This window comes from Martes martes (assembly GCF_963455335.1).
Source record: "Martes martes genome assembly, chromosome: 7".
Lineage (NCBI taxonomy): Eukaryota > Metazoa > Chordata > Mammalia > Carnivora > Mustelidae > Martes > Martes martes.
Window position 1 is genome coordinate 30,424,744 of NC_137894.1, and position 27,969 is coordinate 30,452,712.

General features: G+C 51.9%; 1 protein-coding gene across 6 annotated transcripts; it reads right to left on the reverse strand.

The window, feature by feature from the left end:
- Positions 1-1,115: 1,115 nt before the first annotated feature.
- PPCDC (phosphopantothenoylcysteine decarboxylase) lies at positions 1,116-26,412 on the reverse strand. 6 transcript variants are annotated; one of them, XM_080807678.1, is made up of 7 exons: positions 26,238-26,349; positions 22,993-23,143; positions 21,585-21,793; positions 7,322-7,417; positions 6,306-6,434; positions 2,150-2,318; positions 1,116-1,715 (listed from the first exon to the last, which is right to left on the reverse strand). In XM_080807678.1, the coding sequence occupies exons 3-7, from the start codon at positions 21,717-21,719 to the stop codon at positions 1,630-1,632; spliced, it is 615 nt and encodes a 204-aa protein (XP_080663804.1). In that variant the 5' UTR covers positions 21,720-21,793; positions 22,993-23,143; positions 26,238-26,349; the 3' UTR covers positions 1,116-1,629. The 6 variants fall into 6 exon arrangements, with proteins under 6 accessions (XP_080663804.1, XP_080663806.1, XP_080663805.1 ...); XM_080807680.1 differs by having other exon boundaries at positions 1,130-1,715; positions 26,332-26,412; XM_080807679.1 differs by having other exon boundaries at positions 1,130-1,715; positions 26,206-26,349.
- Between the last annotated feature and the right edge of the window lie 1,557 nt (positions 26,413-27,969).

Genomic DNA, 27,969 nt, shown 5'->3' on the forward strand with positions numbered 1-27,969 from the left:
AGTTTGTTAAACCTGGAGAGCCTCAGTACTCATTAATAGGTTGCTGAGGGAAAGAAAGAGCAAGGTGGACACGAGGGACGCTGGGAACCACTATAAGAACGACTTTGGGATTGTCTCTGGATTTCAGTTATCCAGGCCCTCCCCATCCCCCAACTTCAAGCCTGCCAAAGAGGTTGGTGTGCGATGCTACGCTTTGAAGTGGATTTTCTTTCTTGCCCTTGAATAATTTTATCCCAAAGGGTCACTTGATTAAGTCAAGATAAAGGCTCGTGGAGGTCTGGAAGTCCTGGTCCCAGCCGGCAGGCTTACTGGTGCCCCTCAAAGTTAACCTCTACTCTCAGGGGTCCAGGGGCATGCATGGAGTGCCCACACACACCCCCCCCAGGCCTGGCAGACAGGAAGCCAGCCCCAACCTCAGCTCCAAATAGGCACACAAGCCCCTCCCCGATGTAGCCACCGGGCAGCCGTGAGGTCAGAGACAGGGTGGTAGGGTTTTCTAGGGCAGAACACGTTCTCTCTGGAGTCTCCTTTCCACACTCGTGTGCCACGGGGTGGGATTGAAGGGGAGGCACAAGACACCCAGGTCCCAGTCTCAGGTGCAACAAAGCTGATGAGGACATCGGGAAACAAGGGGCCTGGGTTCCAGGGCAGGTTCCAACCCTGCCTGCGGTGTGGCTGTCATTTGCATAAAGGCCCCGTCAGCTTAGGGCTGGGGATTTTACTTCTCCCAAAATGAGAGGATCTGTTTCAGTAAATGTTGGCAAAGCTCACTAGTATGATACGTATTTGGCTTTAACTTCCCTTTAGTTGACATTTACTATGTAAGAGGCAGGGAGGTGGGTATCTTGTACACATAACCTCATTTAATCCTCTCAACTCCATGAGGGCAGGATAACCGAGATGCGGAAAGCCACAGTCAGAAAGGCTGAGCCCTGAGCCACGGTCCCACTGCTAGCACATGGCAGAGCTGGGATTTCAGCTAGAGTCTGTCGGGCTTATGAGCCCTCAACCGCCATATGAGATTGGCAGGAAGACATGCCAGTCAGTTGTCAGCCCTGACCCTTCCCCAGCCACACCAAGCAATGCCCCTGATCTCCGAGACCACAGACAGAGGTAAAGGAAGGACACAGACTCCTAAAGGTCACTCTTTATTCCCCAGTCGACAATCCCCTCGCCCCACCGATCTCACCACATGGTTTATGGAGAATCTCAGTGTCTTGCCAATCACAGGCTGCCCTGACTGCACGGTGCCCGGGCAGCCCACCAAGGAGCTGAAGCGGCTCCCAGGCACCAGGGAGAATCACGGTTTCTCCGTCATCCCTCAGTCCCCCTCCCAGAGCACAGGGACGTGGGGTACTGCATAGGGCCTGCTGTGCCAATCCCAGGGAAAGGTAAGGAGGGTTCTGGAACGCAGGCATCTCTCAGCTGGAAAGAAGTTGGGGCCTGGGCCTTTGGTCTCATTGAACCTGAGGCCAGTCAGGCCCCAGGGAGGCTCTGGAGCAGGCCCAGACCAGACCCCCCAGTAAACACAGGAGTCTTCACCGTATTATGCCAACGTCCACCTTCTTCATAAACTTGGCCTGAAAACACGCTGAGTGCAGAGGGATACACATGACAGAAGTCCTGGGTTCAGCTCTGCTGAGAGCCACCGTGCTGGAAGAGGACTTCTTTCACTTTGTCCACAATGGTGCCCACCTCGGCCATGGCCCCCAGACCTAGGGAGTAAGGTTCTGCTATGGCCTGCAGACTGAGGCAGGGGCCCAGCCCCCAGCCACCCTGCTCAATGCTCCCCTGAGTGCTCCACCTAAAGCCCAATGATTGAAGGCCAGGACCATGTCTGCAGGAGCCAGACCCATCTAATCCCTTCTGAGGCACCCCCAGGTCAGGCCCCGGGAAGAGTCGCAGTAGCCGTCCGGAACTGCACACGGGTGGTGTGCCAGGGACACCAGGCACCTGACATCTCATTTAATCCTCCCAAGTCTGAGAGGAATTATGAATTCCATTTCCCAGACAAGAAAACTGAGCCCAGAGAACAGTTCTGCCCGAGGTCACAACAGACTGAGATGCCGACCTAGATCTGACCCCGGAGCTGAGCCCTTCTGCGACCCGGGGCTACAGGGAGGGCCTATGAGCCTGGCCAGGTGCGCACCTTGGTCTCCGCACACCAACTTCTTGGCCACACAAGGTATCTCAACATAGCCGAAGGCCTTGAGCTGGCCCAGTTGCTGAGCAGTGATGGGATGCTCCCACATGATGGTGTTCATCGCCGGGCAGAAGAGCAGGGGTTTGCGGCAGTCCCAGGCTCGGATGACGCAGGTCTGTGGAGAAGGGCCAGGGTGTGGCAGGCGGGTGCCTGCTGCTCTGCCTGCCACCCCTCCCCAGCACTCCCAATCCCACCCACCGTCCTCTGGGTAACAGCCAGCCGTGGGCCGGGGATGACTGGGTGAGACTCGTCCGTGTCCCCCAATCTCATGTCTCCTCAGCCTCTCCTCCTCCCCATGCGTGCTGGCATGGGGCCTGACGCAGAGAAGGTCCTCCACCAACCCTCGCAGCAGCCCAGCCACCTCCAAGCAGACCCCCACTCCTGTGCAGAACGCTCTCTCCGAGCCAAAGCACAAGGCTTCTCCACTGTGGGACACACCTCCCAGACAGAAGCCAGCCCGGGGAGCAGTTACCCCCAAAGCAAAGGCCCAGACTACTCACTGGCTGGGGCCCATCCACCCCAACACCAGCTCTACTTCGAGGCCAACTAAAGCTGGGTAGTGAGAACACCTTCATGTGACAAAAATCCTCTCCTATGCAGTACCCCGCGCACCTCACCATGACCCTGTAAGGAAGCTGCTCCGGGTCCCGGACGGGAAAGCTGCACTCCCCAAGGTCCCATGGAGACGATCCAGGGCATGGAGCTCTGCACGCTGCCCCGTGGGATCTGCCACCATCCCACACAGCCTCACTACCTCCTGAGTTCCAGGCCACCCCACCAAGTCACACACCAGAGGAGCTGTGAGAGAGACCCGCCCGCTCAGTGGGTTGCCAAATCACATAGACCTGGGTTCGAATCCCGATTGTGCTATCTACTCTCACTTCAAGCCATGAGAACCTGGAGGAGTAATTTAAGGTCGGGAATCTTAGCCTTCTCTCTGCAAAAGCCCCCCTCACTGCATGGTTGTGAGAACAGAGGCTGGAAATGCTTAAAGCTCTTCATGTAGGGCCTGGCATCAAGGACAGGCTCCCAAGACAGTAGCTCCTATTACTACTATAGGCACAGGCTCCCTGGGCCAGGGGCTGCCTGGGGGAGAAATAAGCCCTGGGCGCCCCAGGAGGGTGCTCCCCTGTGCCCTCACTGCTCTGGTACTCCCTCCCCAGCTGTTGGCCCCTTGGGGAGACAATGGTCAGCACACCCCTTCCCTGAAGTGCAGCCCATGTGGGAAGGGGCAGGGGGAGTTCAGAAAACAATGCCATGAGCAGGACCGAGCCGATGCCTGCCCCTCTCGGTGCCCTGGCCCTCTCCTAGGGACAGGAAGGAAGTGGGACGGCCCAGAGCCTCAGGACCTGGCTGCTTGTGCAGTCCCAGATACCAGCGTCTGTTTCCCACCAAGTCCTCTCAATGTGGCAACCAGGCTGAGTGGACAGTTTCAGTCCCACTTCCTCTTGGCCCTGTGCCACCTGCCGCTTCTATAAAACGAACTTACCTAGAGGAGCCCCTCTGCGTGTGGAGTGTGGTCAGGGCTGGCTTGGGGTTTCTAAGCATCTCCAAAAGCAAAGCACACCAACAACCAGAGGACAAACCCAATACCTCCATGCCTCTCTAGCTCTTCCACCTCACCTCACAGCTCAGCCCTTCCCGGACAAACCACAGCTTGTCTGAACCTCTGGCAGCAGGAGGGATGAGAGGAGGCAACAGTTCCCAAGGTCACATATGTTTGGTCAGTGCTCTGCTCAGTCAGTACCTCAAGCTCTGCCCCTGGGCGGAGAGAAGGCCTAGATCCCGATTGAGACAAGCGCCCAGCTAGACTGGTGACCCAGGGAAGTCACTCCTCTTTCTGGTTCTGCTTGGCTATTTTTTTTTTTTTTTTTTTTTTTTTTAGTAATCTCCACACCCAATGTGGGGCTCAAACTCATGACTCTATCAGGAGCTGCACACTCCACCAGCTGAGCCAGCCAGGAAGCCCTCTGCTTGGCTATTTAGCACAAAGATGGGGTCAGGACCCGAGTAGGCCAGAGGGCTGGCTGGAGAGACATCTCACCCAGGCCAAGGGCCCAGAGGCCTGGTGCACATGTTCACACCTAGCACGCTGCTCTACTGGTACCCTGGGTTCTAGACACTGGAAAGGGGATCTGATGGAAGAGGGCAGCAGGGCGATGTTTTCAGGGATAAAAGGACAAAACATCTTTGATTGAGGACAGAGCCATTGAGCAAGGATGACAGTTTAAACTTTACGAGAGGGGCGTCTAGGTGGCTCAGTCGGTTAAGTGTCTGCCTTCAGCTCAGGTCACGATCCTATGGTCCCGGGATCGAGCTCCACATTGGGCTCCCGTTCAGGGAGGAATCTGCTTCTCCCTCACTCTCTGCCCCTCCCCTAACTCCTGTTCTCTCTCACTCACTCTCTCTCAAATACATAAAATTTTTAAAAAATAAAATAAAATAAACCATGGGATTTGTAATTCCTTGAAATATGTGTGCCTTCAAGTGAAACCTTTTGAGGCAAATGGCCTGGGGACTGGTCCTAGGAACATATAACACTGCTCAGCCAACTCAGGAAGAGGGAACCCTGAAGATTTCATGGAGCAGGGGGCAGCTTTGAAGGAAAAAGGGAAGCGCAGCTTTGAAGGAAAAAGGGAAGCAAAGCTTTGCAGGGGAAGAAAAGAGCCCTCCAAGAGCCAGTCCAGCCTGGGGCACACCTCCTAGAGGTCAGTGTACTTCATCACATCAGCCGCTGCTGACCGGCCGGTGGGAAGCTTGCAGACCTGCTGAGATGGTGCAGGGCACACACCACTCAGGCCTGCAAAGAAGAAAGTGGCCAGGAGCCTCCCTGCTCCAACGGCCTGGTCAGCCATGCATCAGCCCCACTGGGAAGCCTTTTTGAATAATACTGACCCCAGACTCGCCCTTCTCTGTACTCCCCTACCCCTGCTCCTGGCTGCAGAATCTGTGTGTCACTCTTCTTCTGGTCACCCTGGGCTCTTATTCAAATGACACTTCAATCACTAGTGGATTCTTCGAGAAGTGCCTTATGCACTCATCAATAAGCATTCAAGTAGACTAACCTCCTATCGGACCCCCCAACATTTTGACCCAGCTTCACCATTCACTTCTTTATTCTACTGAACTCTGAAAATCTCCTTGCTCTTTGACAAAGCAGAGTGACTGACGACCTCCTATATACAGTAAATATTTACTGAACACTTACTATATGCCCAGCCGTGTCCACTGTCAAAGCACCACCTGGGGTCACTGAAGACTGTACCACACACCAGAGCATACTCCCTTCTCACCTGCGTGCGTAACCAAAAGCCTTCTCCTTCCAAACTGGGAGCCCCGTGTCCTGTGTGTCCCCCCTCATGGGGCCTGGTTCATGTTAGGGAACCGCTCAATGCATGAGGGAAGTGGGGTAATAATGGAGAGGAGGGAGGAGAGAGATCACACACCTAGTTCTTCCCAGGAGGATCATATAAACAGGCCTTTTAGGACAACGGCTTCCTGGAGGTTCCTCAGGCCGATGACAATCCCCACTTTGCACAGCTGGACTTCTGTTCCTCTCCACCACCAGCCATCAGCTGGCTCCTCTCATCCAGCCTTTCTGCTCCCTTCCCCTCTAAGCTTTCCCTAACACACAGGAAAACCACATTTCTGCCTTGTGGCCAATGCTACAGGAGAGATAAGTGTGCACAAGAGATCCATGAGGAAGTAAACACTCTTATCAGATTCCCCATGTGGATATCCAGATCCTGGGGAGAAGACAGGGCCAAGTGGGACAGGCAGCAGGGCTGGGCAGGGAGACCAATGGAAGAGCACATCGAGGGTAGCCCGTGAATGAGGAACAAAGGGAGAAGAGCTGAGCACCAAGGGGCAGGTGAGAGGTAGACGACCTCAGAGAACACACACAAGCTGAGGCCATCCATCTGCCCACTGGCCGGAACACAGCTGACACCAGGTGGAGGGGAGAGAGTCCAGGGGGACAGTGTTCCGGGCAAATCAGCCAACCATAAAAAGAATTCCAAGGCAAGAACCCCATACAAAGGCAGTCTACAGCTCAGCAAACCAGCAGTGAGGCCCAGGGAGGGAGGAAGGCAGAGTCACTCACAAGCAAGTTGTCACATATGCCACTGGCCACCTTCCCCAGGGTGTTGGCATCAAGAGGAGCCACCAGCATGAGGTCGGCCCACCTCCGCAGGTCAATGTGGAGAACAGGGTCAGATCGGCACTTCCACATCTGGCAGAGGGAAGGAAACGGGGTCATTAAGCTGGCTACTCTCTCGGCGCAGAGGGAGAAAGATTGGGGGGGGGGGGTGGACAACGAGGCCAGGTAGAAACTTGAATGGGAAACCAAGGGAGACCACCTGGGCAAGCCCTGCCCAAGTCTACTGCTATTCCCTCTCACAGCTATTCTGGGGAGCACTGGCTGTGGAGCCAACAGCCTGAGAGAAACCAGGCCCGAAGAAACAAACGCCCCTTGTCTCTCCAAGCTATTCCCTTTATGGTTTGGTTTTCAAGAGAACTGACATCTGGCAGGGAACTCCTGGCCTGTCTGCTTGAGGCGGATGCTTGGGTTGTCCAAGCCAGGGGAAGGGCTCTGGGGCGGCGAGAATGAAGGGGGTGGGGTGGAGAAGACAGGCCAGCCAGAAATGTTCTAGACTGAGAATGTTTAAAAATGCCTGGCAAGGCACCCCTATGAGGCCCACACTTGATGTCTGGTGAGCCAGCGGTGCCTGGCCCTCTGCGGGAGAGCAGAGACAGAACCCTGCGGCCGTGGGAAGCAAGGCACTCTCCACAGCCCTGACACTGGGAGCCACGTGGACAAGGGTGGTGGGAACAGAGCTCCTCTGTGGTTTCATCAGCCCAGATAAGTACAAGGACACTCAACCTGAGGCCCAGGGCCAGGGCTGAACTCGGCCTGGGGTGGGAGGAGACGTCGGGCCTCCCGCAGGCCAGAAGCTAGACAGATGTTTTCCTCATCGCCTCTGCCCAGAGGGCCCTGACCACTGACGTGAGCCTGACCTGTCTGCTCTGGCCTCCGGGACCACAGGCTGTGGGGAGGACCCTCCTGCCCTGTTAGTAGAAACACGAGGGAACTCGGCCCTGGGGCCCCCAAGCACTGACCTCCCATTCATCAGCGTCGCTGTAGAGAGGGACAGGAATGTCCTGGGGACTGTAGAAATGTTTGGCTCTCTCAGTTGTGACCACTGCTACTTCCAGCTGTCACCGAGAGAAAAATGGAGGCGGGGAGGGAGAGGGAAAGGAAACTGTTACCAGAGCCACCGGCCTGGAGGCCACACGGGACCAGGCCAGGCAAGCACTGTGGAAAAGACTTCTCCCTCCTCGGCAGTGAGCCCCATGTTTGCATAGCTACTTCCGATGTCACCCAAAGGTCAGACCCAACCAGATGTGGCCGTTTCACTTCCCTATCTGAGGGGCTGCTGAGGAATGAGTCACCAACTGCCCAGTGCATATAAAACTGCAGGCTCCTGCCACTCAGCACTAGAGGCAGAGGCAGACAGGAAGGAATGCAGGGCAAAGAGGGGCCACCCACCAAAAGGCTCACAGGTCCTGAGTTCTAATCCACATGGCAACCCTGCCCTCTGCAGGCCAAGGCACTGGGCAGCTGGGGCCTGGCACATGGTCTCTGCCTCCATGCCCCAGCGAGAACACAAGGCAGAGTCCCTTCTCAGACTTCTAGGAACAAGGCCTCGTGGGCTCTAGTTGCAGACAGACTCAAGGAAAACCAAACCTGTCCACCCTACATTCGTGGGGCAAGAATGACGTTTACTTTCACACTCCTCGGTCACAAGTAATTCATAATGCAAACACGGGAATGATTAAGGCGCCTGGCAGACTAGACAGCTGTGAGAAACAGCACATCATAGTGCGGACGGCACTAACCAGTTGCCATCATTTGTAAAGTGCCGTGTTAATCCAACACGCTGGCAGAGTAAAGAGCTCCGAAGAAGTGGCTGGGAGGGGAAGGGCGCAGAAAATCACATCTCTAGGGGACATTTATCCAGGAGATGGAAGAGTCAAGGATGACAAGGACAGACTCATCAGTTGGCTGGAACAGGAATCCCGTGTGGCACATAGGCCAGATCCAGCCTGCAGACATGCTGCGTGGCCTGTATGAGGTTATAAACATTTTTGAGCCAATATATACAGATCGGGAGATTTCACAAAGAAAATCCAATTTCCTGGTTTCTCTTGAAAAACTAAAACTCCGGCACTCTGAAGCCCGCATTCCTCCTTGATAATGGCAGTGTTGCATCATGGCTACCTCTTGGGATGGGGCATGCCCATGCCAACTCCCAGTAGCCCCATCCCTCCCTATCGTCTCACTGAGGCCCCTCTCCTCATCTGTGTCCTGCCTGTCCTGCAACAATGACAGCACTCCGCACAGCACGCAAGAGCGAAGCTGGGGCTCAGAAGCAGACATCTCGGAGCAGCAAAATGTGGTACTTCAGGTCTGCTATTCCTAGCTCCACTGGAGAGCTCTCAGGTCCCCTCTCCCTCACTCTCCCTTAGAATCTACCATGCCCAGAACTTACACAAAACCTCAGTGACCTTTTTAAAGGTCATTTAAACCAAACCCCCACTGAGTACTGGAGGCCCCTCCAGGACAGCTCTGAAGAAGATGGTGGATGAAGAGGGCTGCCTTCTCTCCACAGAACCCAGGCCTGGAGATGACACAGGACCAGCACAGGCAGGGAAAGCAGAAGGAGGCAGGGCAGTCCTGAGACTCTCAAGATACAAAACAGTGATAAGGTAAGACGGGAATGGTAAGTTAGAGGTAACCAGAAGAATAGGTAACTCTCAAACCAGCAGAAAACTCAAGCTACATAATAAAGGATCAGAAAGGGAAAAAAGGAGCAGAGAGAACACATGACAAGTATGTGAGATGGCACTAAGACAGCAGAAGCTAAGTCCTAACATAATAGTTATTACAGTAATATTAATGAGTTAAATTCCCTGATCAAAATTCAGACTCTCATACTGGATTTTTTAAAACCCTCAATCATATCAAAACGTGTCTAAAAAGACACATTTAAAACAAAAGGATATACTGGGGCACCTGGCTGGTCAGTCAGTGGAGCATGTGACTCTTGATCTTGGGGGTTATGAGTTCAAGCCCCACGTTGGATGTAGAGATTACTTAAAAATAAAATGTTAAGAAAAAACGGTGGGGCACCTGGGTGGCTCAGTGGGTTAAAGCTGCTGCCTTCAGCTCAGGTCATGATCCCAGGGTCCTGGGATCGAGCCCCGCATCGGGCTCTCTGCTCAGCGGGGAGCCTGCTTCCTCCCTTCTCTCTCTGCCTGCCTCTCTGCCTGCTTGTGATCTGTCTGTCAAATAAATAAATAAAATCTTTAAAAAAAAAAAATAAATAAAAATAAAATAAAATGTTAAGAAAAAACGGTGGGGCACCTGGGTGGCTCAGTCATTAAGTGCCTGCCTTCAGCTCAGGTCATGATCCCAGGGTCCTGGGATCCAGCCCTGCATCGGGCTCCCTGTTCAGCGGGAAGCCTGCTCTTCCCTCTCCCACTCCCCGTGCTTGTGTTCCCTCTCTCACTGTGTCTGTCAAATAAATACATAAAATCTTTTAAAAGAAAGAGAAGAAATGGAATGGAATCTCCCAGAAATGAAGTCAGAGACAGGAGCCATCTCTTCTGCCTCCCTAGTGCCATTTGGTCAGGATCAGGGGACCGGAGCGTCATGTCCCTGGTATCCACTGAGTCTCTGTCTGTGGAGCCTGGGCCCACAGCACCTCTTCTGGAGGCCACACCCTCCTGCTGACATATACGGGATCTGCAATCAGCAAGCTCGAAAGAGTTCCTCACCACATTGCTAAGCCGCAAACTCCAGCCTGTACCTGCACAGCTACTTTTCTGATCCCAACTGCAGGCTGTCACACTTCCCTGGTAAATTCCGCCTTCTAGACGTGGCCCACAGAGAGTTCCTAAGATCTCAGTCCCGCTCTTAGCCAGCACCACCATCAGGAGCACTCCGCCCCCACCCCGAGACATGAACCAAATCATGAACAGAACAAAGTCAAGAGCAGAGCTCTTCCCTAAGGTCCATGGGGGTGAGGGTGAGAGATGGGAAGGAATCAAGAACAAACCCTTCCAAAATGGGATCTTTCAGGGCTTAACAGGCTGACATCACCATCAGATGGTCCAGATCCTAAGACTCTATAAGGGCCTCACCTCAACCCCGAACTAGTTTTGTTTTTTTTGTTTTTTTTTTTTAAGATTTTTATCTATTTGACAGAGAAAGAAACAGCGAGAGAGGGAACAAGCAGGAGGGAGGAGAAGCAGAGGGAGAAGGAGGCTTCCCACTGAGCAGGGAGCCTGACTCAGGGCTCAATCCTAGGACCTTGGGATCATGACCTAGGCCGAAGGCAGATGCTTAACCAATTGAGTCACCCAGGCACCCCCCAGAAGTACTTTGATGTCTAAAAAAAGAAAAAACACACACAAAAAAAAACAAAAAAAACCCCTGAAATTGTTAGGCTTTGTTCCCAGTGAGCCTGATCAAGCCCCAGTGACTACCAATCTACCAGTCTACCACTTCTTTTTAGAAGAATTTTTTTTTTTTTAAAGATTTTATTTATTTATTTGTCAGAGAGAGAGAGAGAGTGAGCACAGGCAGACAGAGTGGCAGAGGGAGAAGCAGGCTCCCCGCAGAGCAAGGAGCCCGATGTGGGACTCGATCCCAGGACGCTGGGATCATGACCTGAGCCGAAGGCAGCCGCTTAACCAACTGAGCCACCCAGGCGTCCCCAGTCTACCACTTCTAAGAGGTTTTCTAAGTGTTCGCAGACCCTGTATATGGTAATTTGCCTTTTTGATAAATGGACATTTGTCATCTCTAGCTCCCAGGCCCTCTGCTGTTTCCCACCCATCCTGCAGGCCACCAACCAGACAGAAATTTGCCCAGGAGATGAGCCACCCAACTTGGGTTCAAGTCCCTTCTATCACCATTTGTCCTGCTTTTTCAGGCTCAAAAGACGGAAACAAAATGGGACATAACCCTTGTTCCTTTCCCAAATGTATATAACAGCCCTTGGTCATAATGAGTTTCAGGGCAAGCTTCCGCTCACTCTGGGTGGCCTCTGGGCCATGCTCTTACCTCCATTTTTAGCTACATGTCCTCCTTTCCATTTAACTGTTTTCCAATCTCCTTCAACAGAGAGCTTCCCAGGTAGACACATCGGTCTCTGGACACTGCTTTCTTTTCCTCATGGGAACCGCTATCTTTCGTCTCTAAGAGCTTCCCAACTACCCTGAACAAGAATATCTCAGTTCAGGGGCACCTGGGTGGTTCAGTAGGTTAAACGTCTGCCTTTGGCTCAGGTCATGATCCCAGGATCCTGGGATCAAGCCCCACATTGGGCTCCCTGCTCAGCAGGAAGCCTGCTTCTCCCTCTCCCACTTCTCCTGCTTGTGTTCCCTCTCTTGCTGTCAAATAAATTAAAAAAAAAAAAAGAATATCCTAGTTCAGGGGCGCTGGATGGCTCAGTTGGTTAAGCAACCACCTTTGGATCAGGTCATGATCCTGCAGTCCCAGGATCGAGCCCCGAATCGGGCTCCCTTCTCAGTGGGAAGTCTGCTTCTCCCTCTGACCCTCCCCCCTCTCAAGCTCTGTCTCTCTCTCTCTCTCTCTCTCTCTCTCTCTCTCAAATAAATAAATATATAATCTTAAAAAAAAAAAGACTATCCCAGTTCAGGGGTGCCTGGGTCGCTCAGTCAGTTAAGCGTCTGCTTCGGCTCCGGTCATGATTCCGGTCCTGAAATCGAGTTCCACATCAGGCTCCCTGCTCAGTGGGGAGCCTGCTTCTCCCTCTCCCTGCTACTCCCCCTGCTTGTACATGCTCTATCAAATAAATAAAATCTTTAAAAAAAAAAAAAAAGAATATTCCAGTTTGTCCTCTATTCTGAAATCTTGAAAGCTACTTCCTGAAGATATAGTTCCCCTGCTTTCCCTAATTCCAAACTGCCTGTCAGTTCTCCAAAGGACTGTGCCTAGGGCTAGTCAGAAATATTCCCAGTTTGGTAATGGCCCTCCTCCCTCTCACCTCTGCCTGCATCCCCCTCATGGCCTGAGTCTCCCCCAGCCCCTAGAGAGTTCAAACCACAGATCCAGGTGAGCCTCCCACCTGGGGCCCCTGCTTGAACTCTTCCCTCTGAGCTTTTCCCCTCAGACTCTTAAGTCCATCCTTCTCTGGCTACCCTCCCAGGTTACACAGTCATTGTCAGGGAGCTTCCTGGGGCCAGTGTCTTTACCTCAAGAGTAATGTGAAGAGTATGTGATGAGCCAATCCTTCCTGATGTCCGTCCCCTGACCCCACTGAAGCACCTACCTCTTCTTGGCAATGACTTGACCCTCGTGCTGTCCAGCAGGCCCAAGCCCGTTTTTCTGGTTTTAGAGGGATGTCACTTGATCTAATTCATCAGCCCTATGGGCTTTGTTCTTTCATTTTCATTCACTCTGCCAAATGTCCTGGGAGCCAAGGACTAGGCCCTAGGTTTGCACACACTTTAAAAAAAATTTAAAAAAAAAAAAAAGGAGTGCTCGCTTTGGCAGCACATACACTTAAAAAGAAAAAAAAAAAGGTCATGTTATATTACCTTCTGAAATACTAAATAATTCAGACTACTTATTCATTATCCTGACCCTTCCCCTAGCAAATGCCAAGGTGCCCTGTCAGGGCAGAAAACTCTAAGGGCAGGAGCCTGCCTTGGCTTTCTTATACCCCTCATGGGTCCTGATAGAAACCGGGCTGGGATTAAAACAAGCTCCCACACACTGGAGAGTTCCTGAAAGGTAGCTCTGTGCTTGGTCCCCCGGTGAGACCTCTGCCAAGAGTTTTTAATATCTAATATTTAAAACCTGAACTTCTTTGTGTGACATGACCAAGGCTTGGCCAGACCTTATCATATAAGCTGTCTACATTTGGCCTGGCATTTATAGACGATCCTTCCAGCAACCAGTTGGCAAGTCTCATTTCCTTTTCTCTGCTAAAGGTACAGTAGCAATCCCATCTGCGGTTCCTGGAGAGTCAGGGAGGGGGAAATGGAAACAGATTTGGGAGTGATACCTCCGCATCTACTGTCAGGCCTAGTCTGGCCCAGGCTGCTTCTGGGGCAGACAACCAAAGGGACTTGGGGAGAAGCACTTTCATAGCCATCAGATGAGACAAAGCCCATGGCCTGAACTTCCCCCTCCCACCCTATCTGTGGCCTCTAACTACTATCACCAGGACCCAGTAGCACCCCTGCCCAAGTTTGACAACCAAAAACGTCCCTGAACATAGTCCAATGTCCCCTGGGACACAAAACTGCCCGAGGTGAGAACCAGTTCTCTACAGGACTATCCACCAGAACTCTGCAGTGACAGAAACATGTCACATATGTGCCGCTCAGTACAGCAGCCACTTGCCACATGTGGCTACTGAACACCTGAGGTATGGCTAAGGGACTGAGGGACTGAAGTTTTGGTTTAATTTAATTTTAATAATTTAAATTTAAATGTGGCTAATGACTACTGTGTTAGCACAGTTCTAGCATATATAAGGAAAGGAGAGACACAGCTAGAACCTCCATCTGAGTGGCCCAAAAAGAGCAGGTGTTTCTAGTAGGGCAGGAGATGACAGCATCACAGGGGGCTTCCTCTTTCAAAGAGGAAGCACCTGCCATGCTCTGCACTGCCACAGGGCAAGGAACCTGGAGCTCTGGTGACTCAGGCCTCTGGGCTAGCATACACAGCAGAGGCCTCTGACACTCAGCTGACCAGTGTAGACCGTGGCTGTGCCCAGATCTTGGGAACCAGCCCAGACACTGGCACGAACCTGAGCTTGGGGTGGTGGGTATACTCTAGGAAAAAGGACTCTTGGTGCCCAGGGGAGTCAGCACATAGGATGGGGAGCTGTGGAGGAAGAGGCCTCATTAACGAATTCCTGAGGGGTTCTGGTTGACTGAGTGGGTGTTCCAGCTCATAATGTTTTTTAAATTTTATTTCTTTGTTTGAGAGAGAGAGACAGCACAAGGGGGGCACAGGGGGGAGTGGCAGAGGGAAGGGGAGAAGCAGACATCCTGCTGAGCAGGGAGCCCCACACAGGACTCAATCCCAGGACCCTGAGACCATGACCTCAGCCGAAGGCAGATGCTTAACTGACTAAGGCATCCAGATGCCCGATGTCTTGACTTGTCAAACATTTACTGAGCCTACATATACGTGGGGATCACAGCTGGTAAGATACGAGCGCTCCTCTCAGCAAGGACTCAGTCTGACAAGTAGGTGCGGTATATATGACCTTGACCGTGAAGCAAGGTGGACCAGGTAAGAGTCCACAGTGTCCTGGGAATTCTCATCCTCACAGCCATGGTGAGCTTGAGCACAGAATGCCTATGCTCCAGATCCCAGCTCCTCAAGGTCACTTCCTGACAGGAGTCAAGAAACCTGGCCCCAAGCACCCGTTCTGCCAGCTCACTGGCTAGGGGAGGGAGGGTGGCAGGTCTTGGGCAAATCCCTCTTCCTCTTTGGCCCTGGTTTCCTCGTCTGAGCCATGAGACATTTAAACCACAAGGCCTTCAAGGGGCCCATCCAGCTCACTATGCCGTCCCAGCCCTCTTGCCCTTTCCCACCAGGCTCTGTGGGGAAAACCATTCTCCATCAGCCTCCCAGTGGGCCTCCTGGGGGAGCTAGTGTTCTGGTCTCAACAGTCCTTCCTGCCATTCAAGCAGGACCGAGCTGCCAATCCCTCTGTGCCCTTCCCCAGCTAGAGAAAATTCTCAAGAATGGAACTCGAAAGGCAGAATACAGAGCCCACTCCCTGGAGGGGCTGGCCAGGGACCGGAGGGGCTGGCCAAACCAGCAGAAACCCAAGTAAAGGGGCGCCTGGGTGGCTCAGTGGGTTAAAGCCTCTGCCTTCAGCTCAGGTCATGATCTCAGGGTCCTGGGATCGAGCCCCGCATTGGGCTCTCTGCTCAGCAGGGGGCCTGCTTCCTCCTCTCTGCCTACTTGTGATCTCTGTCAAGTAAATAAATTAAGAAAAAAAAAGGAAAGAAAGAAACCCAAGTAAATGCCTCAGAGCAGCACTGCTAAACAGATCAGTTTCCACAAAAGGACCACAGGGCAGGCAGGTAGCCCCTGCCCAGAAAGAGAGGAAAACCTCAAACCAGGCCTTGTTTCTCCTGCTTCCTTTTCTCAGTGAGCATTAAAAAAAAGAAAAAAAAAAAAGGCATAAAGTTCCAAAGAATGTTCCATAATTTTCCCACCAAGAGTCCCACTGACTTTAAAAATAAATATACACAGAGGTTAAAAAATGAAGATTGAACAGAATGATACAAAATCCAAGTCTCCCTTCTCACCCTCCTTTCCCACGCAAAGGTGACTACCTCCAGAGGAAAATGTGCAGGCAGGAACTCAGATATGTGAACATATAAAAGGAACCATTCAATATGCTAGCGGTCAGCATACTTTTTTCTAAAGGACCAGACACTATTTTCAGTTTTGACACAACTACTCGACTCTGTAGTAGCGAGACCGCAGTCCTAGGCAATACTTAGATAAACATGGGGCCGTGTTCCAGCAAAAACATTATGGACACTGAAATTTGAATTTCACATAATTTTATGTGTCTCCAAACACTGTTTTTAATTTTTCAACCACTTAAAAATGTAAAAAGCATTCTTAGCTCACAGACCATACAAAAGCAGGTAACGAGACCAGAGTTGGCCTATGGGCCCCGGTTTGCCAACTCCTGTCCCGGGCCCATTTCATCTCTACCTTGAGGACTGTACCGCATCAACACCAAGATCCAGCCCTTCTGAATCGCTGCCTTAATCCTTCACAAGGCTGGACCCAAACTGCACCAGAGTGCTCTTCATCCTCGGACATTTTATTTCCAGTTTTGGTTTTGTTTTGAAACGCCAAGCAATGCTATCATGAACATCCCCATACACACGGTGAATCCCTGTGCCCTACAGGAGTCAAACCTGTGGGTGAATCAAGGGCTAGGAACACTTTCTCTCTCTCCAGACATTGCCAAATAGTCCTCCAGAGAAGCTGAATTTACTTCACACTGCACATGAGTGGGCCCTTCTTTCCCTCACCCTTGACCGCGGTGAATATCCTGGCAGGCATCCTAGAAATTAACCTTTGGGGCGCGTCAGTGGCTCGGTTGGTTAAGTGTCTGTCTTCAGCTCAGGTCATGATCTCAAGGTCCTGGGATCGACCACCCCACCACCACCTGCTCATCAGGGAATCTGCTTCTCCTTCTCCCTCTGTTCCTCCCCCTGCTCCTGCTCTCTCTCCCTATCTCTAACAAATAAACAAAATCTTTTAAAAAAAGAAAGAAGGAAAGAAAGAAGAAAGAAACTTAACCTTGTCCTGCCAGCTCCCCAGATGGGAGACTCTCTCCACCTTTAGAAATCCCCACTGGCTGTACCCCTGCCGACCCCAGCCGGGGCAAAAGCTGGCAAGGTGTCTTCTCCCCCAAAGTGAGAGGTTTCCCAGACGGAACTGCCTCCAGTGCCATGACAACTGTGGAACTGCAAACGCCCTGACGCTCCTGCATCCCAGGATCTTCTCTCAGGATGCCTTCAGGATCTATTCCTTTTGGCCTCGCATCTAGGATCTTCAACCCCTAGTGCCAGAATAGGTCTTGGAGAAGGGTTATTTTAGTGCCCTCCCCACCCCACCCCCACTTCCCTGCAGGGATAAGACGACCAAGGCCATAAAGACGACCTGAGCCACCCAGAATCCCCGCATGAGAAATCCTCTATGCTCGGATGCCTCTCTTGAGGTACAGCGGGCCCCCACTAGCAAACTCCCCCCACTTCAGAAAGCTTTCCAGGATTCTTGGCAATGGCCACTCTGCCCACCTGCTGGCATGTGAGTCCCGAGGACACATCCACCCCTCTCCTGCACCCCTCCACAGTCTTCCCGGCCTGGCTCCAGCCAGCGGCTGTCCTGGGATGCCTGGACACACCGGTGAGTGAGGAACAGAGGCCTACCTTGGGACATTGCGAGTCTGGTTCCAGACCACTGCAATGAAACATATATCACAATAAAACTAGCCAAGTAAGTTCTTCGGTTTCCCAGCACATATAAAAGTCATACCGTACCATACTGCACCATACTGTAGTCTCTCACATGTGCAAGAGCATTCTGTCTGAAGAAAGCAGCGTACCTAGAGGGGTGCCGACAACACCAACCCCATACCGGACTCTCCACCGTGTTCGTGCCCGAGCAGTGCCCTCCCTCCAGACGGCATGTTTCAGGCCCTGTGGTGGGTAACGTCTGCCTCACCAGAATGCAGGAACGTTTGTTCTGACCTTCCCTGAAGGGGTGCACAGACGGCGCCACACTAGAGAAGGACTGGTTGACCCCCCCATGCCCTTCACTCCATAAAAGCTGTAGACTGAGGTCCCGACTTGGTAGAGAAGAGCCGCACGGCGCCTGCACCGCCAACCAGTCATCCAGCCAGCCCGCCTGCCCTCCCGCTCCTCAGCAAGCTCCCCTGAATAACTCCCTGTAACGGTATGGAGCGGCTCACTTTTCAGTCTCAAAGTGCCTTCTCAGGCTGGAGAACTCCTCACTCTCCCTCCCCCACTTCTGACCATACCTTAATAATTAAAAGTGGTTTACTATGGGGCGCCTCAGTGCTGCAGTCGGTTAAACATCCCACTCTGGGTCGCAATCTCGGATCTCAGAGTTCTGAGATCCAGCCCCCAGGTCCTGAGATTCTCTCTACCTCTGCCCCTCCCCCACCTCCCTAAAATAAACAAAAATAAAAAAAAATAGTTTATTGCTAAAAAAAAAAAAGGGTAACCATCATCTGAACCTTCAGCATGTTGTAATCACTGATCACAGATCGCCATAACAAATAATCAAATAGTTTGAAATATTAGGAGAATAACCAAAAAATGACACAAAGAGAGCAAATGCTGTTGGAAAAATGGCACTAAGAGACTTGCTTGACGCAGGGTTGGCACAAATCTTCGATCTGTAAGAAACCTCAGTATCTGTAGAGCACGGTAAGATGAGGTACACCTGCAGTTATGGGCCAGATCTGTGGCATCACCCAGCTCCCCCGGGCCCAGCCTTCAGCTGCGCATCTGTGGGTCCAAATCTAGAAATGCCTCGGGAGCTCAGAAAAGCTCTGAGCATGTGATTCCATGATGGAGGCAAGCAGCTGAGAAGGACTGTTCCAAGGGGCAAAGACTGCTCCTGCGGGTGACCCAGAAAAAGAGGGCAATGGGGAGATCAGTAACATCAGGGAATGTGGGGAGGCCACGGCATCGGGCCAAGCAAGGACCCCCCTCTGGTTGCCAACACCTCACAAGGACTCTACCAAGCAAACCCAGGCTCCTTGGAGAACCATTCTACCTGCGGGATGAGCCAGCCAAGAAGTGAGAAGGCAGCGGGCCCCTCCACAGGAGCAGATGGACTGTGGCTCCCACAGCTCTCCCAACATGGGCTGTCTCGCCAACCCCAACAACCCCTTCCCCTCCCCAAGTGGCTGGCCCAAAGGACATGATAAGGGGAAAGGAGAGGGTGAAGGACAGGAAACAAACACTGGCCAGTGTTTCTGTGTGCCAGGAGCTGTGCCTAGCTACTGGCACAGGATGACAAACTTTGTGTCCCCTCCCCAAGCCTGGACAAGAGCCTGAAGGGATGGGTGGCAGTAATCATCTTTATTTTAATGAGAAAAGCAGGCTCCAAGTCCTCCCTCCTATGTCAGTGCCCTTCTTGCTGCCTGACTTTCAGCTTGACTCCAGCCAGAGAGGGAGAGCCAAGTTCCTGTTCCAGACAAGGCCTGTCCCCTCTCAGAAGGCCAGGGCCTGAGGTGGGCTGGAGAGCCTCCTCACACCCCAGTAAATGCTGGCTGCACCGGAGGCAGGAAATGGGGGAGTTGCCATTTCCCCCAGCTCTGAGGCTGCCCATCTGTTTCCTGGGATAGGACGCCCTGCCCCCACCCGACCCCAGTCCGGAAATTCACTTGCTCTGGGGCTATGGGAAAAGGGAACTGCATGGCTCCCTCCCTCCCAAGGGGGCAGAGGCTGTCACTGCTGCAACAAGCCCTTCCAGGCCTCCAGGCCTCCTGCTCTCATGGGTCTAGGGAGCCAGCTCCTACCAACAGTTCTGGGCCTGCGGGGGAGAAGAACCAGGCCACAGGGGGTGCTGCCCAGCAGCACGAAACTCACCTCCTTCCCCCCTTCTGGCCTGGTGGCATCCCTGGCTGCCTGCTTCATTGCTTGTGGCATATGAGGGGTAGGGTGAAGGGCTGACTTTCTCACTAGAAGTTTGGGGAAAGTAAGAGGGGGGAAAAAAAAACATTGCTCACTCCTGCCTTCAGCACCCACATGGTCATCTGCAAGGGAGCACTGCCCCCTGCTGGACACACTGGGTACAAGCACCTGCGCAACCACATAAGGTGGTGCACAGATAACAAGGAAAATTGCAGCCTGGGCCTCAGCAGTGCACTCCAGGAAAGTAATGTGCAACAGCACGAGCAATGTCAAAGCCAACCTAAGATTCCCCACACCCTGTTCAGGATTCTCTCCCAGACCAAACTCTATTCAGGCTCCTCTGCACCATTTTTTTGACTAGGCTCATCCTGGGGCCTGATCCTTAAGAGCAAGATTCCTGTTAAGCAGGTTTGGCCAGAATCCCCCACTCTCACAATCTGATCAGCCTGGGTATCTCATGGGGCTCCTCAACCCTCAACAACCCCCACGTGATGACGGGTCACCTTGGCCTGCCTGCACCAAGAATCCTGTCAGGACAGTTAGCCAGAACCCTCCTTACTCCTGATACTTCCTCTTAGTAACTTTCCATCCACTGCTCTCCACCTGCTCCTTGCCTATAAACCCCCACTTTTCCCTGTTGTATTTGGAATCAAGCCCAGTTCTCTGCTGAGGTCTCTTTCCCTTATTGTGATAGTTTTTCTGAATAAATCCTGTTTTAACCACCTTACGGCCCATCTCAGGTTTTTCTTTAATACATCAAATGAGGGTGACTGGGTGGCGAGGTGGGTTAAGCCTCTGCCGTTGGCTCAGGTCATGATCTCAGCATCCTGGGAGTCTTGGGATTGAGCCCTAATTCGGCCTCTCTGCTCAGCAGAGAGCCTGCTTCTCTTTCTCACTCTCTCTCACAAATACATAAAATCTTTAAAAAAAAAAATCAAATGAGTTGGGTTTTTTTTTTAAGTATTTTATTTATTTAAGTAAATTCTATGTGCAATGTGGGGCTCAAACTCACAACCTGGAGCTCAAGAGTCGCATGCTCTACCGAGACAGTCAGGTGCCCTTCATCAAATGAGTTTTAAAAGGATGGGAACAATGCCACATGGGCTGAAGCAAGCCAGGAAGGTTTTCCTGTAAAGTGTGCAGAATTTAGAGGCAGAGGAATAGGACAACAGCACAGCCTGGCAGGGGCCAGGCTAAAGCAAGGGCCATTAGAGTGGAGTGTAGGCAGTGGGAGTTCAACAGACCTTGGAGACCAGACAAGGAAACGAGGTCAGTACCTGCTGGCTTTCACATTGTTTAAAGCCTTGAACTTTTCCCAAAGAAAAATCTGCCCCAGGACCTCAATATATAAAAATATATATAGGGGCACCTGGGTGGCTCAGTGGGTTGGGCCTCTGCCTTCAGCTCAGGTCAGAATCCCAGTGTCCTGGGATCGAGCCCCGCATCGGGCTCTTCTCAGCGGGGAGCCTGCTTCCCCCTCTCTCTCTGCCTGCCGCTCTGCCTGCTCATGATCTCTGTCAAATAAATAAAAATCTTTTAAAAAAATATATATATACATATAAATATATAAAACTGATCAAAATGGAGGTTTCCCTCACCCCCAATACACTGTGGTGCCTCCTAGCATCTGTGAACACCTGAAGGAGCAGTCTGAAACTAGAGCTGCAGGCAACAGGGTACCCCTGACATTCCAGTGCATCTAGGCAGACAGGACAGCCACCGTATCTAACAAGGAGGGAGAACAGAGCCACAGTGTTCAAGATGAAGTGGGGGTGGGGCACCCAAGGCAACAAGGGGACACTGCAAATGTGTTCCATGTCTCCAGCCAGCCTCTTCCCACACCAGCATCTCAGGGAACCAGGGTCAGCATATGGGAACCCAAACCCTTCATTCAGCAAAGTGTTCCTTTCCCAGTCTCCCCTCACACTGTCCACACCCTCTCATCTAGCTCCCAGTTATACTGGACGGTCTCCTGCCTCCCCTACTACACACTAACATACATGGAGGGCTTCCAAAAACACCATCATTAACAAAAAAAACCCGTGCACTGCATAAAAATGGCCTGGCCCCAAGAGCAGAAGCTCTCCACCATCAGACTGCCATACTGGCTAATAAGCATACTCACGCCAGGAATGTCCAAAAGCCTAGACACCAGAAGAGGCAATTTCAGGGCTGCAACGCTCCCAGTGACACCCACGAGAACACGGAACTGTTTCTTCACCAAGGGTGCAGCAGCTGGACACAAGGCACTGGATTCCATGTGGGGTCTAACGGCTTCGAATCCCAGGAGCCTGCCAGGACGGGCTTCCACAAGGCTCTGTCAGGACTTAAAATCTAAAAGCAGAGTAAGGGGCACCCACTTCACTCATACGTTCAACCAAACTGTCTTGAGGACCCTGGGCCAGATGCTGGGGTTACTGAGGGGTGAGCAGCCCCAGGGGCTGGGAGCACACGATTTGATGAGGTCAGGTACCGTGTAATTCAGCCCAGTGTTGTGAGGAAGGTCTTTACTGGGGGCTGTGGCTGCCCAGGATTAACCGTCTGAGGAAGTCAGAGACCCGAACAAGGACAGCTTGGGTCCTGAAGGATCAGTACATTTCCCAGAGAAAGAAGGAAATAACCATGCAAGAAGGAAAAATCTCACAAAAGTGAAGAGGCCTAAGGAGGGTGGAAAGTTTGGGGAACAAGGAACGGCTTAGGAGTGAGGCTAAAGTTTGATGGGAGGTAGGGGGTGGCAGGAGGTAAGGTTGCAATCAGGTCAAGGGCAGTGTGAAGGATGGTGAAGGCCAAGGTGAGTTTTCATTTTAGAAAGGTAGTGCTGGTGCCAAGTGTGGAGGGGGCTCTAAGGTGGAGATGGGAGGATGGATGCTGGACTGACTGAAGGGAGTAGCACAATGGCACGGGTTCAGGGACCTGAGAGGTGGGAAACCCGAAGCAACAGGAAGACTCGGATGAGCCGGGGAGTGGAGACATTTGCCTCTTTGTCCCCATCCCTGGAGATCAAACTGGACACCACTCTACAAATCTAAGCCCAGGACGAAACAAGCATAAAGGGGGTGTTGGCCACTCCAGTGGGACCAGCTGCTTGTTTTTTTTTTTCCCTCTGGCCCTCAGATGTTGCTAGGAGTGAGTGCCCCAGATAATACAGCTGATGGACACACCAAAACCTACACTCTGCAAGCTGGGCCAGCAAAACGTGCCCACTCCATCAGCAACAATCACTGAGGGCCAATGACATCTAGCACTGGGCAAAGGAATTGTTAAAGACACACCACTGCCTTTGGGAAATCTGTAGATGAGCTGAGAAGACAGGAGTCACACCCGAAATCACTTGAACACAGGCTTTTCTCTGGGATGCACCTGCCTGGTAATAGTGATTCCATTTTTTCCGTGTTTCCTTGCCTCTCCCTCTTCACTTCCCCACCACCACCACTGCCACCAGCAAGCTCCCTGAATGTGTGACCAGGTCTAATCACCAACAGCCAGGCACCTGGTAGGTACTGAACCACTGCTGGAGGAATAATGAACTGTACCTTCTGAAGCAGGGTAGGCGTGGGGCACAGGACACTGGCACAGAAGCCCAGCTGGTACATCAGGAGCCCTGGACCCCGTCCATCGTTGTGCTCCTGAGCTGGTGTGTGACCTTGGCCCACGGTACTTCCCTCCCTGGACCTGTCTCTTCATCTGAAAAATACAGAGGTAAGACCAGGTGATCTCTGAAGCTCCTTCCAGTAGAAACTTCTGAGTCAATGTATGAAAGACAGAGGTAAGGGCTCTCTGTACAAGAGTCCTGCGAGATGACTCAAAATGGGCAGAATCAGCAGTAGGAGGGGAAACCAAGGCAAACGTCAAGGAGGAAGTTATCTCAATCACCCAGTGGCTACCTCTGCACACCCACAGGGGCTTCCTCTTCACTCCAGAGGCTCCTTGGTTCCTGAGGGCCTCTTTGCCCAGTATCTGCCTTCAAGCCTCAGGCACACACCTACATGAGCCCTTGCCCACAAAGATCTCCCAAAGGCCCAGACCCAGGGATTAATCAGCAGGAGTTAAGCACAGACCAGTTCCCTAGAGCAAGACTCCCCCGAAGTTCCATTTGCTAGCTCTGTTTTAGTCTCTGCTCTAAATCAGGGCCTCAGCCAGGGCCTTGCTTGCCCAAACCAGAAACAAGTCTACTCCAGGGCTTGGGGAGCCTGTTTCAGCACATGGCAAGGTCTAGAGGGCCTATCAGCCAGCCCCTTCCCAGATCAGCATGCTGATGAGCACCCTCAGTAGGCGATGGAGGCATTCTTGACTCTCTGGGGAAGCCTACCTGCTGAAGCTCAAACCCCGACCCCGTCCCACCCCAGCTATCTGGTGCCAGGACAGGGAGACTCCTGCCAAACCAGAGGCTGAACTTCATCTCTGCAGCCCATAAACCTCCTCTACATCAAGCTGGTATCATTCCTAAGAAACAGGTTACTGAAAGCCATCAGTTAAATTGAGGGAACAGGGTGCCTGGGTGGCTCAGTTGGTTCAGCGGCCAATTCTTGATTTCAGCTCAGGGCATGATCTCAGGGTCCTGGGACTGAGCCCTCAGTAGGGGCTCCACACTCAGCAGGGAGTCTGCCTGAGGATTCTCTCTCTTCCTCTCCCTCTACTCCTCCCCGTTTATACTCTAATAAATCAATCTTAAAAAAAAAAAATTATGGCATCAAGCCATGTTGGGAATTTCAATTACTTCCCCACACACTAGGTGGTATAGCCCAAGATTTACAACTTAGCCTGCTGAGCAAGACTTGCTAAGGACCAATAAGGACCAAAGCCTACCTACCTTCAGAGAAAAGTGTATGTGGGTTGGGTGTTGGGAGTAGGGGAAGAAGTACTTGAGTACCAGAAAGTGGATAATTTAACCAAAGCAAGGTCAAATTGGTTCAACCTAACAGTCTTGTGAAGTGTGATAGCTAGCAGTCTTTATGTTCATTCTCAAAAAAGATCAAATCCCAAACCAGTAAGTCTGTTACTCTAGCCAGTTCCTGTTAGAACCACCTACTTGCACAGCCAAGGTAGCTGTAGACAATGCCTGACTTTTCTGGGCTTTGCTAGACTCCTAGGAACTCCTGAGCACAAAGAGTTATCACAGAGAGGTTATAAGGGCTGAAGGCTATGATTACTGAGCCTCAAGCTCCCAGGACATCAGTCATGCTGGTAAGCCACAACCAGAAAAATGGCAGGTTCTCTATCCCTTAGAAAGACAGGACCAGACAGTGGTACCTGGGTGGCTCAGAAGGTTAAGTGTGGGACTCTTGGTTTCACTTCAGGTCACGATCCCAGGGTCATGAGATCGAGCCCCACGTCGAGCCCTGCATCAGGCTACACGCAGAGCGTGAAGTCTCCTTAAGATTCTCTCTATGCCCCCTCCCCCTGCTGCTCATGCACACTGTCTTGCTCTCTTTCTCAAAAAAAAAAAAAAAAAAAAAAAAGGCAGAGCCAGAGCTTACTTATGGCAAGCTTGTGATGTGTAAGTCTCCTCTGCTGAGTTTAATTAGGGCAGGCAGAGTTAAGTAAAGGTTTCAGGAATACCTGCCAGTCACAACAGGGGAATATGTGGAGCCTCACAGAACTACAGCTAAAAAACAGCCAGACAGTACAAACACTGCCCAACACAGGGACAGTGAGGGTCTGAGGCCTAGAACAAAGCAGAACCAAACATGGAAGACTGGGGGAACAGGGATCCCGGATCCATTAAGAGATTATAATCGTCAACTTAATGTCAAAACCCCTCACTCCTGGCCCCAGGCTTTTGCTCTGGCCCTATCTCCCAACAGTCAACGCACTCTACTCTGCCCCCCTAATAGTGAGCAACTTCTAGTTCCCCAAAATGTCACACTGCTCCCCCATCCAAAGATATTAAAAGGCCACAGAGCACTTTAAATCCCTGTCCCCAAGGTAAGGCAACGAACTCAGGAGAGCTCAAGCCCTTGGAATTCTGCTAAAACTGCTCTTCTCTGTCACTAGAGGCAGGCCTGTTTGACTGCAGCTTCTGTAATTCCATTTAGGCACTCCTCAAGTCCACATGTTGAGGACATATACATATACTATAGGGTATATGATATATTTTTATTATATATAGTATATATTATATATTTCTGTATCACATTTATATATGTTGTATATAACATATTATATAGTAATATATTGTTATATTGCTATATATCATATATTAACTAAGTATCATAATCACACACACAGCCTACTAGCAAGCTAGTTACAGCCACTGCCAGAGATGTGGGGGGAAAACCCTGCTCCCAAGACATTCGCCAGTTCCCCAACTATAGCAATCTCTCCTGCTTATCATCTGGTACAGGGCTTTAAAGGACAGTAGGAAGTTTTTCTTTGGCAAAACTAAGCCTCATTCTAATTTTAAAAACCATCAGCACTTTCAGGCGGACCTAGGGAATATAATTCCAACATACCAAGGCTTTCCTTTTTCTATTTTACCAATTTTAAAAATAAGGGGAACTGATGGGGCCACCTTTTAAACTAGTTTAAACGGCACTGAACAGAACACAGGTACAAATCCCCCACTCCAAACTCGAGCCAGGAAGAGGTCCCGAATGCGCCGGCATGTAGGTAAGTACAGTCCCAAAGGCTCGACACTCCCCACACAGACACAGCCGCCAACCCACAGTGGCGAGCTGAGCTTCACGGGCAGAGATAGGAAACTGAGGTCATACACCCCCGCGGACCCACGGCCTCCACACACATACACGCGCGCGCGGGCCAAAGGAAGGTCACGCACAAACAGTCGCGGACCGACAGTCAGCGAAGTTCCCAGCGTCTCCCTACCGCCGGGCGGAAAGGACACAGCCTCCGAGTGCCCTTAGAGTCCTCACCCACGCCTGACGCGTCTCGGGCGGCCCCAAACATCGCGATATCTCAGCTGCCCTTCCCACTGTTTCCGCCTACCGCGTAGTTTCGCGAGGGCGCCCGATTGCCTACGTGTCGCGCAGCCTTCTGGGAGCTGTAGTCTATTTCTCTGCCTCTGGTCGTTGTAGTCCAGTCGAGAGAATCCTGCCGCGAACATCCGGTTGCTGTTCTTAGCAGTGCTGGTGCCCTCTTCTGGGTCTGGCCTAATTGCCTGACCTCCTCACCCCACACCCTCATCCCACACAGACACACTGCTCATCATTGGGGCACTTTATACTGAACATTTGTGGAACCTCTCCTGTTTTAAATGCACAGAATACGGAGCTAAATCAGTGTCCCTGCTGTTCAGACAAGCAGGGGGACAGGAAATCACAGAATAAGATCCTCCATGAACAATCAGAAGGACCAAAAAACTAGAGGCAGGGAAGCCCTCTCAGAGGAGTCAACCAAGGTGAATCTTGAAGTATGGCCATAAGCTTAGCTGAAGTGTCTCCAAATGGAGGGCACAGCATTGGCAAAGGAAAAGCAGCAGGAGAAAGCACACTGGGTGCACCTCACTGCCTTCTCCATTATCCAGCATCAAGACCCCCAACAAGCTCTGTGTGCTGAGGCTGCTCAATCCGCTGCCATTCTCCATCTGTGAGAGCTGAGGAGGCGGCCCTCTGTGTTCTGCCCTTGCCCTTGTCTGCATCTGGACCAAACCACCTCTCCCCTATTAATCCAGCCTTCTACTTCCTCCTCAGGCAACTCAGAACTCCTTCCAACAGGCAGGAGGCCTTTGTGGCAATTTCAAGGCCTACTCAAGGCTGCCTCAGAATCACACAGAAGTGTGTGACTTTTGGCCCCCGGGAATGACAGGCCACAGACCCATTTGACCCACCCTACCTCCATGCCCCACAGCCCACAGTGAGGCTCCACACAGGCCCACATGAAGACACATGACGCAGCAGGACACACAGGGCCAAATGTTCCCCTTTATTATGGTTCACTCAATTACCATAGACAGACAGCTCAGGCAGGTCAACTGCCAGGTGGACAATGGTCTGTGTCTCCCAGAAACGAGGAGGAGCAGTAGGCACCAGCAAAATGCAAAAGCAGGTCACTGGCTGGCCAGACCTGAGGAATCCCAGAAGTGACCTGGGCCTTCCTCCATCACACCCCCAAGACAGACCATCCAGCGGAGATGAATTCATGCCCAGCCCCCAATTATCATACTGGTTCCCTCCCTAGGAAAGTGCATAGTTGCCTAGAGATGCAGCATCCCAGGGCCTGGACAAGCTGGGTCACACACAGGTAGCAGGCCTTCCCAAGAGCAGAGCCAGGGCATGGCCATATAGGTCTGGGCCAGGAAAGAAGAGAGGCAAGGAGGACAGGAAATTGACTGCAGGTGGCATCCAACAGGAATGAGCACTACCACAGACCTCCTGGAGCTACCAGATACACTAAGAGAAAGGGGGCCAGAGGTCTAGGGTAGGGGAAAGGAAAAGGGAAGAAAACCTAAACCTAGAGTCTCTTTTTAGGTATAGAGGCTGGGACAACTGCTTTCTGGAGAGAAAATGGTAGAGCAGAGAGTCAATCATACTCTGGCCCAAGCATCAGGGACC

Coding starts and splice junctions, on each gene's coding strand:
- PPCDC (XM_080807678.1), bottom strand. CDS start 21,719: ATGGAATCCAGTGCCTTGTGTCCAGCTGCTGCACCCTTGGTGAAGAAA. Junction 2,319..6,305: donor GCATATGTGACAACTTGCTT/GTGAGTGACTCT, acceptor CCTTCTCCACAG/ACCTGCGTCATCCGAGCCTG. Junction 1,716..2,149: donor GTTGGTGTGCGGAGACCAAG/GTGCGCACCTGG, acceptor CTTACTCCCTAG/GTCTGGGGGCCATGGCCGAG.